Here is a 12,215-nt window from a genome sequence, read left to right on the forward strand (position 1 = left end):
GGAACACTCACCTTCGCCACCATCACCATCACTTTAAGGTGCGCATCTTAGACCTGGGACTGAGGGGCATAAGTGGTATTTGACTGTTACTTTGAAGGAAAAGCCCCCAGGGAGATGTGATTCATGCAGAGAGTATTGCAGTTTTACGATGTTATACCACTTGATATTTTATTATGCCATCACATTGAGCTCATTCCGACTCGTACACCATAATTCATCCAGCAAAGGAGGGAAATTACCTGCACTGTAATGGCTCTCATTGAACATTCTGTATAATGTTCATTTCCACAGTTTATTCAATCAGTACAACAAAAAAAAGTCAAACTCACCGCTCTGCTGCTCTGAGAAACACTGCTTTCATGCGCTCTGTTTTCTCCCGATGCTGAATTTTTTAAAATTCAATGTTTAAGGGATGGTTTTGATTTTTTTGAAGTGGGGTTGTATGAGAACATAGTCAGTGTATCACCTACAGCAGCAGGCAGGAGTACCAGCACGGGAGCAAGGTGATGTACAGCTGTGGACGGGGAGGGGGGGGGGGGGGGCAGCAGCAAAACATATTTCAGACACTAAAAAGAAGGGCTCACCTACAGTAAAGAAATCAATATCAGTTTAAATGCACGCTATATTTTGACTCTCTAACCGGGAAGTGAAGCCGTGACCTCTGCTCTCCTCAAAGCCACCAGGCTCCTTTTGACGTAAACAGTAATTCTACCTCGCAGAACACGGGAGTTGCTGCTCTACCGGTGCCTCCATCGGTTAGTTTGTTTGTGTTGTTGAATCCAGACGAACCCTTTAAAACACCGAAGTCACACAACAACACGAACAAACGGACCGATGGAGGCAGCGGTAGAGCAGCACTGTCGTGTTCTGCGAGTCTTGTTGCTTTGAAGAGAGTATTGATAAGTGCTTCAGTGTCTGACTGCAGGGTGAAGCTGTGAAAATACTCTAAATATAGCGTAGACTTAAACTGTTGTTTCTATTTTAGGTTTTTAAAATACATTTTGCTGCTGCCCCCGTCCACAGCAGGACACTGCTTTGCTCCCGTGTTGGTCTGTTTCTCTAAACTCTGGGCATGCCAACTGCCATCTACTGTAGATAATACACTGACTGTGGGTAAGCACCTCATGCAACCACTGCCACACACCCAAACTATCCCTGTAAGCTGCTCTCAATGAACCTGCAGATGTTTCAAATTAAAAGCATACGAGGAAAGGAGGTCGATTTTGCCCCATGAGCTGCTGAAAGGCTTTAATTTGAAATATCTCTGCAGGAAGTGTAGAGTTTCATTGACGATCATTTAACGATGTTTAAAAGAACGACAAAGTAGCACCAACTTGAGTTAATTAGTGCATGAGAACAGAAGGAGAAACAAAGTGCAGCAGAGTAGAGTGAGGCAGCAACATGTTGCCGCGCTGCTGTGGAAATAAACGTTTCCTAGAAAACTGGTAAATATAGAGAGCGCTGAGTTTGCATTAACAGCAAACAGCTTTGACAGCAAATTAAAACGGAAGCAGATACTTAAATATTATAAAGCACACTTACAGAATTTGGAGAAATTACAAATACAACCCAGTCTTCAATTTTGCAATATCACAGACTAACTGAGAATATTCAGTATGTGGAGATGCACAACAAATATTGCTTCTTTGTCGAGTGCCGAGTGTTGCATTTTTGTGAATAACTGCCGTTGAGATGGTCTGAAAAACGGTCTTCCATTTTATCTCGTTAATCCTTTTCTAACTCATCAAAGATCCACAAAGTTTCATATAATCTGTTGACATATAGACGTAGGAAGCAGAGGATTTAGCTGTTCTCCATCACAGTCTGTCAAACATCACAGTCACTTAAACGGGAACACAATCTGAATTCTGTTATGTATTTCTATGGCCTCGGAAAGTTCAATCAATATTGGTGAACATGAGCTTCTCTCTTTCAAAGTCAGAAACCTTGAGAGGTCTAAAACTTTGGATGTCAAATACAGTCTGCAGCTGCTCTGCACACAATGCATTCTGTTTTCCTTTGTTATACCCAAATGATTCTATTGTAGTGTCCTCAGTTTACCCATATCCTCAGAAGTGTCGTCTTTAACATATTTCCCAATTCATTGTCTATGCAGCAGCTCAACACTTTATACTCATTTGACTTTTAGCACTCGAGTTTTCAGATTTCTAAGAGAGTTTATGTTTCCTGATATTTTATATATTGTCTTAGACCATCGGAGAAACATGTAAGCATTTAGAAACCCCCTCTGTCCCAGGTCCTTCACATCATCCCAGATCTTCGTGCTTTCTGCCTTCACTCTTTGTACGATAAGACATAAACAGGATCGCTGTTTATTCATGTTAGGAACACTTGTGTCTGCAGAGGTGAGCCAGAGTAAGAGGACCTGTTTCCATGGCTTTGTATTGATTCATAGCTGCTGCAGGATGTGACACACAGTGAACAGGAGCAACGACAACAGGCATGAAATTGCGCACATGGATCTGCAAATACGAATCCAGTGACTAAGTTGCAGATGTATGTTTCAGAAGGTTTATCCGCCGCTCTACCATTTCATGCCTTTGTGGAGAGTTCTGTGTTTTGCTCGCTCTTTGACAAGACAAATTAGTCAGACTGCAGAGAGAAGACTCGCAGTCCTCGCCACAGTTTGAGGTCGCTGCCGAACATGCTCGTGAAAGCAGTCGGGTGACTACAGATTTGATTTTCTCCCCTTCTTTGCCTCGGCTGTAGCACTAATTGTTGTGTGCACGGAAGAGGGGCGGCGGAGAAAGCACTCTGTCCTTGGTTAAGGCTGCGAGCTGACAGCGAGCCATCCGTCATTGTCAGGCCTCGTGTGTTTTCACTGTCGCATCGAGTGAACGGAAGGCCTGCCTCTGATATCGGCGACCTGGACAATAGGACGGCTCCCGCTGAAGGGAGGACGTGTAGGGAAGAAGAGAGATGAGAGGTTTTAGAGTGCAAGATGGAGGCCGTCTCATGAACTCTCACTCAATAATAAAGTGCGAGGACGGAAACACGGAGACAAAGTGCGGCGAGCGGATCGAAGGAGGTCTCGTGGAAAAGCTCAAATGGATATTTCGATTAGTATTTCAATACTTCTTTTAAAACATTTTTTTAACCGTGTGTGTAGGCGGCCGTGAGATGGAGAGGGGAATGTTTCCAACTCTCTGTCATGTTCTGATATCGTGAGTCGGCAAGGAGGAGATTGTATGTTGCATATATTTCTAAGGTGTATCTGCCAAATGGTGGCAACAGATGAGTCAGCCGTACGGTTGCATAATGCGACAACTAGGAAAAGTTAACAATTCAGCAAGTGTTGCACAAACTATGGCAGAGAGGCAGACTGTCAGACGTTTTCTAGAGGGACTCTGGTGCTCTGAAACACTTTTGTCCACAGGAGGCGCCAAAATGAAAGTTCCTCGTGGTAGCTTTAAAGAATGTGCTTTATTTAGGGACTGTTGTTTAATCTGTATTCTGCTTTCACATTGAAATTCAGAAGTGATCTCATTACACTGACAGAAACTGATTGAAATGATGTACGGTGGGTATCTAGTGTGAACATTATGAGAATTTGGAATCTAATATCCATTCAATTCGTCTCATGTTGTGGGCTAATAGATTTCACCCTGGTTTTTTTAAGTGCCCACGGTTTAGTTTCACTTTGTGGGCCCCTAGTGTCACTTTACCAACATTTTTAAAAACTCCCTGCTCCCTCAGTAAATACAAGTGATCCATGGTCCATTTCCCAAAGCCTAAACACAACCATCCTGCTGAAACCAAAGACTGTGACAGCTCTGAGAGATATAGTAGCCCTCATCCTATATCTGAGCTGTGATTGGCTGAGACGTGTATTGACACAGGCCACTGCCACATGTTTAACAAGGACACTTCAGTGATGGAGGACAATGCAGGACTGTTGGCAGTGTCCAGAACTTCATGCGGACGTTGTCAAACTGTTTTTTGAGTCCGTTTTGGGACGTAGGAAATATTTCCTGGAGTTACTAATTCTGTATTTCTGAAACAGGATGCAGGTTTTGTCGTGTTGTGGACTAGTGATGCTCGGTAGATGGGGAGTGGTCCTTCGGGGGGCCGTTCACATGTCGCGTTTTCTGCTCCCCCCAAAATCCATTATTGCAAATGTGACGAACAGAAGGCACGCTCAAAAGCGAGAGCGACCCTCTTTTGTTTAACTTTTTGGACGCTGCAACGCATGTCATGTGACGACGAACAACCAATTACAGCTGTCAGATATATTGTCTTTCTCCCGTGAATATCGGTCCCCGGTAAACATCTGGAGGAGAAGTTAATCGTGGTGGCGCAGGGCTACCTGGAGCTTTGTCAAATGTCAACACCATTGTGACCTCTCATTGTTCCAGCTGCAACGTGATCGCTCTGTATTTGTTGTAAGCCTGTCGCTGCTTAACTTGTTGGGATCATGTTTATCTGCACACGAGTAGGAGTGTCACTCTGTCCAAACACACTGACAGATTACTCAAAACGGACTGACTGGTTGCCAGATTAGAAATAATCCATTTAGCTCTTTTTGTTTGTCATTTAATTTCTGTCACACGCTGTATGTGAGCTGTGTTCCCAGAACAATTTAGTGGTTTCTTTTTTATTGTATTCCAAATTCCCTAAGCACACTCTCTCTGTGTCCAGGTAGGCCGAGACCAGAACAATATTTCATCAGCAGGTTATTGGAAAGTCTCCCAAAAAGACAATAAGTTTGTCATGTTTGTGACTAAATGCCATTTGTCAGATCTCCAACACAGTGTAAACAATCTTTTATTTTTTAAAGACTGCACTGAAGTGTGACTTTAGTGAATGGCGCCGAGCAAAGCCTTTAACTAAAGTGTGTGTGCGGCGTGAGAAGCCTCTCAGTGAGACGTTAAGGCAACAGGACGGGCTGATGAGAATGAATGGGCGGCCGCCAGCCCACTCGCTTCTTCACTCTGCATTTATTCAACTTTCCATTTCTATTTCTTTCCTCCGTCTTTATTCTTTTTTTCGGCCGGTCTCGCTGTAAACAAGAAGCTCGGCAGTTGTTTTTTTATTCAAGCTCGCTTCCAGACATGCTGTTTAAAGTTATTCTACAGCACTGGCAGGTCATTTGAATAAATTTCAATATATTTTTGCCCTAATTGAACGTTTTGCTTTGTTTCAAGACAACCTAGTACATTAGGCTTAGAATGATAATTGAAATCACCCAAAACACTGTAAATACAGCAACATAACGTGACTAAAATAGGTCCCCGAGGCCCTTTGCCCCGGCTGAAGACACAAATCTACATAAACGGGTCACCAATATAGAGTTCTTTTTTCATGAAGGGCACACAAATTGCTGAGCAAATAAAAGTTACTCAAACAGTAGATGTTTCTGTCTTTGACGTTTATTGTTCTGTCCTCTCATCCCTCCTTTCTCTTCTTGTTCTCCTCTTTCCTCACTCCTTCTCTCTCTCTCTCTCTCTCTCTCTCGTTCCCTCGACCTCCCTCATGGCCCGTCATGTTAATCTATCAGGCCATGTGTATTCTGCAGCCTTCTGCTACAGTGGCTCTAAAGTGACACCACCCAAGAGATTGTGACTCTTCCGTTTACCTTCAAACCTCCTCACCTCGTCTCTTCACATTTATTTGCCACCGTACACGTTGTCAGCCTGTGAAAGGAGCCATATGGGAACAGAAATTATGTCAGCACCACTGTACAAATAGTCTTCGTTTAATTAAACTGTCATGTTTCTCCTATTTTGCTGATGGTTATTTTCATTCAGAGCCACGTCTTGTAATTGATTTTGTAGTCAGTCAGGAGGAATGTTCCACACACACAATCGATCAGCCTGCTTCTTGGTTTAAATATGGTGTGATGTTGTCAGAGTGGCTTATTGGTCCTCGGAGGTCTAAGCATGTTCAGGTAGACCAGGTGTGCTTCACTACACTAATGCTCGGTTCAGACTGACGGCCCAAATACATCTGTTGACATGTCCAGATTGTATCAAGATTGATTTTAGAAAATCTGAACAGCAAAAAAAAACGTCATTGCAGCATTTTGAGCTGGTTTGAAATGTGATTCCAACATATTTCTACAGATGCTTCTCAGTCACAGCTCCACAGGACATGACTGCAGCATGATGCGCCCTGGAGACGGTCACAGTTCGGTTAGGTGTGGGCATCAGACCTGTGTGGTTCTGTTTAGGCACCAAAACCACTTGGTTTGGTTTAGAAGAACCATGATGGTTTGGTACATTAAACCCAGAGGTTGTCCACGTACGTATTAAAGTGGGTGTGTCCTGTAGCTTGTGAGACCCTTCTCCAATGGTGGACCTGTATTTCTCATGCTTCAGTGTTGGAAAGTTGCTACTTAATTGGCCTACAGATTTGATCTGATCACTTGCAAGTCATGGGAATATGGAATCAACCTTTGTGAGTGCTTTTTAGTTTGTCCTCTTCCTCTGCATCATACTGTGTGAAGAAAGAGAAACGACGTCTCTGAAACAGTGTTGCAGCATTTAAGTAACTTTCCTGCAGAATGGAGCAGGTCGTCAATAATGAGGTACAAACGGAAGAGTTAGAGAATGCAGCCCGAGAATGATGTAGTCCCTCGTTGAATGACGCTTTCAGTGGACGTTCACCTTGAGGCTCATTGTGAGCTCCCACAATGCACCACAAAAGCAAAAGTGCACTAAAATTACTCCACCGTGAATACTCTGAGCTCATACTTGGACAGCTTTAGTTGCTGGTCATTCGGGATTGGCAGGATGCGGCTTGTTGTGAAATATGTGTCCCACTGCTGACTTTGTTTTTTACGCTGAATAAAGTCTCTCATCCTCTCAATCCACCCTCTTAAATCATCCTCTTCAGTCATATTGTAACATTACTCTCATGATCATGTTGCCTCTCTCGCACTCCGTCATCCTTGAGAACATTCTAACGCAGCCAAAGTCACGTATTGATTCTGGACTGATTGTGTTATTTATTGCTGCACTAAAAGAAGTTATGAAGGTTATGTAAACATTGAATATCAGAAGTTTATCCAGATAGTAGGATTCTATCTGCTTTCTGTTATAATAATATTAGTAAACTGATAAAAAAATAAATGACACGGCAGATTTTAGACAAACTTTAACTATAATTTATATTATATTGGACACTACAGTATTAATATTACTGTATTAAAATAAGGTCTCGATGGCGACTTGGCTTATTCACCAGCACATACCTCTGTATCTTCCCATCAGGTTCTTCCACAAAGGACGTGGGACCATCGCTAGGCTTGAAGAAGTCCAGCTCGCTCGAGAGCCTCCAGACGGCTGTTGCAGAGGTAACCCTCAACGGGGACCACCCCTTCCACAGGCCACGCCCTCGCATCATCAGGGGGCGGGGCTGCAACGAGAGCTTCAGGGCGGCCATCGACAAATCCTACGACCGACCAGTTGCGACGGAAGAAGACGACGAGGGCATGGAGACACGTAAGATGTCCACCCACCATTTGCATATCGGCCAACAGTTAACGAGACTGTCCTGTTTCTGAAAAAGCACAGGTTTGATCCCACGACGGCTGAATCGGTCGTGTCCATATCCATCACCTGGGAGTCCTGTCAGAGTCTTTTAGCAAGGAACTTCAACTCAGTCACTCTTTGCCTTCCGTAACATGTCTGAGATATGAAACTGTACAATGGCATTGGGGTCACTAACGCACCGTTTCGGCGACTAAAACCTGGATGTGGCTTCCATACTCGTGCATGGGAGTGACTGCATTCTGACTAATGCTCAATATCTGGCATGTGGTTGTTTCACAGCTTGTGGCAATGGCATACTGCTGACTCAAGATGTAACTATCCACTCCACTGTATTACATGTCAAGATGCACTCCGTTAATGAGAGGACGAGTTCGGAGATAGACTAGCGTCTCGTCTGGAAAGCTGTCTGCTTCCATCATCACCAAACAATATATTCTAAGTCACTGTATCTGATTAATGCTTCCTATTAAGGTTCAATTCAGATTAGATTGATTGAATTCTACTTGTAAATGAGACGGACGCAATATGGAAAGTTTATCAACAGAATTATTTCCATTGGTACCACGATACAAAATGCATAATCTCCAAGCGTGACGCGTACGGCCGTGAACTCTGTCCCAGGGACGGGTTGTAATTATGTATCAGTGTACATATAAGATCACAAAACACCCAATGACTGGAACCTTTTCACACACAGGCAGCTTTCTTCCTATTTACTATTCAAATGTCTTATCCTCATAGAATTAAATAAGAATTTTCTATCTTTCATACCACAAAAGAAACTATTTTCAGAGTGTGATTCTATAATCATTAATATCCTTTTTATAGCCTGAATAATCTGACGTCTCCGTTCTGACGTTAATCTCATATTTTGTTGGAGTAATATGCTCTAATACCATCAAATAGTAATTTCCCTCATTTTATCAGATGGTGTGTAATGGTTTCTAAAGATTACTATCCGTGATATGCAATTATTAAAAGTGCCTTTTTGCACATTTATGAGACTTATAGATTTTCTTTTATTAGGCTTATGGATTTTCATATATGTTTCAGCTCTAATTAAAAAGACTTCTTCGTTGGTTAAAAAGAGCATGTTCTTAATTCTCCTCCATGCTTCTCTCTGTGTCCCCACCTTGTATGTCCTTCCGTGTCTCCAGTGGAGGAGGACACAGAGGAGAGTTCCCGATCTGGGAGAGACTCCGTGTCCACGGTGGCCGACCAGACCCCGCTGTCCGGCACCACCGAGAAACCGCTGGTCAACGGCACCAATCGCACCAAAGAGGAGAAGAAGAAAGACAAAGACAAGGGAGGGAAGGAGAAGAAGAAGCAGGAGGGAGGGAAGGAGAAAGACAAGGGGAAAGCCAAGAAGGGCATGCTGAAAGGACTCGGGGACATGTTCAGGTAAGAGGACGTTTAGGAATAACTCTGTTTTTCACCAAACCAGCCCGTGCCAGAGTGCGTAGACAGAGCGGCGAGCAAGGAAAGCCCTCACAGACGTGTTTGCAAATCAGTTTAATTACATTCTTGAAGGTATTTCTTTATGTTTGATGTCGAAATTGTATCTAGGCATTTGAAATGTACACGAATGGATAATACAAGTTGTGTAGGAGACCTAACAGCAAGTCTCCTCTGCAGCTGCGTAAGAACGTACTCTAATAAGTACGTACACAGTTCGCCCAGAGCTTTTCTTCTTATTGTAAGTACGTTGTGTTTTCATTGATCACTTTTACTGTATTGTTATCTACCCGTTGCAAGTCGTCACACACCTTTCCTCAACTACACTCTGTGTACTGAATCCGCGATCATGCGAGGGCTGAGATGCGTTCGATATCAGTGCATCTGTAAGACACACTGATCAATATCTACTGCAAACAGCTGATGCATCCTTATTGAGTGAGTTCTGTGTGAAACAAAACGGCCCTTAAACTACCGGCTGGGTACGTCTGTTTACACATGGACAACCTGTAATATTCTTTAAACAGGTAAAACATTCAACCACACTTTTTGGAAGGCTTGGATGTTCCTAAAGAGGCTCATGATTTATTCTGTGAGTGACACAGACGAACGGGACCGGCCTGAGCTGGAGAGGAAACGCTAATTAGCCTCCAGACAACTTGACCTTTGTGGTTTATTTTCCCGTTATTAATTCTGTCTCTGCAGCCTGTAAGATTTGACCTGCCAAACAATCCCTTCTAGCTAAACGGACAGAAATTGTCTCTACAGACACGTCCCATTAGTGTAAAGTCTATACATTTCCTCCCCTTTCTCTATGCCCATTACCTTTGGTGTCTAGGTCATTTGGTCTGTCCTCCCTCCTTCTGATTGGTTGGGAGGCCTCTGGGGCCAGCCAGTAATATATCCGTATATCATATTAGCCAAAGTGGCCGGTGACAGGGAAGAGAAAACAGTGACTCTTCTCTGAGTGAGGAAGGTAATGAGGTCCACAGAGATGGAGAGAGAGAGAGAAAAGATGGAGAAAAGGGAGCTACAGTTTGGAGACTGATGATAAATAATAACCTCGTAAGGCAAAGAGAGATCGATTAAGTGAGCTGGAGTTGGCTTCCAACAGTGAAATGTCAAAATGCATGTGGATTAAATTTATTTAATGTCCCATTAGAGCGTACGAGTTTTATTCTGGACTCTGGAAATAGCAATTTAATAAAATATTCTCAACTCAAGGCCCACTAGCTCTATGTGGGTCTTTCAGCTCCATGTCACAGACTTCATCAGCAGACAGAAATATCTTCGTCGACGACTGGAAGCTCCAGAAAGCGAGTGAGATCATAGTTGGAAGCCCCTCCCTCCTCTCAAACACACACACACAGGGAGCAACGCGGCACTCTCTGTCATCATTTCAGTCCAACACGTTTTTAAAAAAGATAGATGCAATCAGTTCCAAAATTCACAGCATATTTTTATCTAATGAACATTCCGCTTCAATCCATATTTGTTTCCATTTAGCCTTTTAAAAGCAGCAGTTTGATAAACAGGCGAACACCTGAATCAAGGAGGCCGTCTGAGCAGCAATCTAACGGACCATTAGCTAAAAAAAACATTCAGAATCACTAATAACTAGAAATATTCCACCTCTAAAATGTGAATTTACTGTATTTGGATGGCATACTTAGGCCCGTACTGTAAATACATATCCTGTTAACACTTTGAATGCATATTTTAAGATAGATGTGTAGTAAAATAGGACAGTAAAGCCCACTAACAACCACCAGCATCTGGATTTTGTCTTTAGTGAGAAAGGTTACAATAGAAATGCTCTCTACTGTTTTACTAATCCTGTTTTGCAGCGTTTCGGTGTTTGTGACGTCAGAAAACCTGCATTTATGTGCTAAACGTGGAGAATGAAGGGTAAACGAAGGACATTGTTTGTGAATGGGCGCAGTGGGGGGGGGGGGGGGGGGGCTGTCAGGAGCTCAAATTGAGCGGTTTGTCCCTCGGGGGACTCCGTGAAGTCAGCAGAGCTCTGTGTCAAACAGGTGGGATCGCTTCAAATGACACCAGCTTACTTTTAGGGGAGCAGAGAGACTCATAGAGGGCAGTCATGGCTACACACACACACACACACACACACACACGATGGAGTAATCAGTGGGATGCACAAATACTGCAAACTCGTACATGCAGGCATAGCTCACACTCATACACACGCTGGAATAATTAGTAGGGAACACATGAAGTGCTCCAACTGCACACACACACAGAAATATATTTGAAATCATAAATCCACACACAGCACCTCATATAGGCCTCATATAGGCCCCTCAGTTTATACACAGATCCACGCTCATGAGTTGGTCCCACACCGCAGTAATCTTCTGTCCTCCCACACACTCACAAACACTGAAATCCAGTTCTCCCCCCAGATGATAACGATCGGCGCCCATCGGCGGAACATCAGCGTTATGGCGCTCTGATTGGCTCAATATTGGCCGCATCAGATCTGCTCCATTAAATCTCCGTCTGACTGCCCGTGTGATCGGCGCCCAGTGTTTACTGGCAGAGACAGCCGCGCGCTCCGAAAATAATGATGCGAGATGTATTCAACCCATCTGTACGTCGAGTTCATATCACACACTCAGCTAACAGGAAGAACCCACAAAGGTGTTATTTCAGTGTCGACACAGAACGCTGGCGATTCATCCGAGTTTATGAAAGCTTCACTAACTTTGAGTGATTTAATGTAGACTTTACGCAGAGAACTCCTCCGGCATGCAGACTTCGATTACCTTATTGGAATGATTGTTTTAGCTTAAACCTAAATTCTAAGCGTTGATTAGTTTGACGTCAAAACCCGCCGGCGAGATTGAAAAGCATATCTACTTTAAACAATTGCCAAAACTACACCGTCCATCCGAGCCAGAAGCTGTAACGACCGTCACTGAGGAGAGGAGAGGCTGTAAGTAGAGGTTGTAAAAATGTAAATAGTTCAATGTATGAAGCACGTACATTTCCAACACTGGGAACACTTGTGGGCACAATGTTGGATATATAGATTCAATTGTCTTCCGATTTTTGTAAAGTAAATTATCAAAGAATTTTAACTCCGGTTTTAATCTTATTTGTGATTGATGGCATTGTAACAATGTTATTCTGCACAAAACATATTTTTGAGGGGTCACGATATGAACATTTGAAAGACTCCACTGCCTATTATGGTGATGAACTGGACTCGATCTGCTCAGGACT

The 12,215-nt window shown here is 43.3% G+C and overlaps 1 protein-coding gene across 1 annotated transcript in view; it reads left to right on the forward strand.

The window, feature by feature from the left end:
• The window catches only part of pard3ab (par-3 family cell polarity regulator alpha, b), a 205,572-nt gene that overhangs the window by 127,038 nt on the left and 66,319 nt on the right, over window positions 1-12,215 (forward strand). Inside the window, exons 20-21 of the mRNA XM_076098178.1 lie at window positions 7,233-7,463; window positions 8,672-8,915. Coding sequence (XP_075954293.1) covers window positions 7,233-7,463; window positions 8,672-8,915 — 475 coding nt within the window. The remainder of the gene's footprint in view (window positions 1-7,232; window positions 7,464-8,671; window positions 8,916-12,215) is intronic.

The sequence above is a fragment of the Anarhichas minor genome, unplaced genomic scaffold, assembly GCF_050575085.1.
Source record: "Anarhichas minor isolate MPS153535 unplaced genomic scaffold, ASM5057508v1 ptg000024l, whole genome shotgun sequence".
In the NCBI taxonomy this organism is placed as follows: Eukaryota; Metazoa; Chordata; class Actinopteri; order Perciformes; family Anarhichadidae; genus Anarhichas; species Anarhichas minor.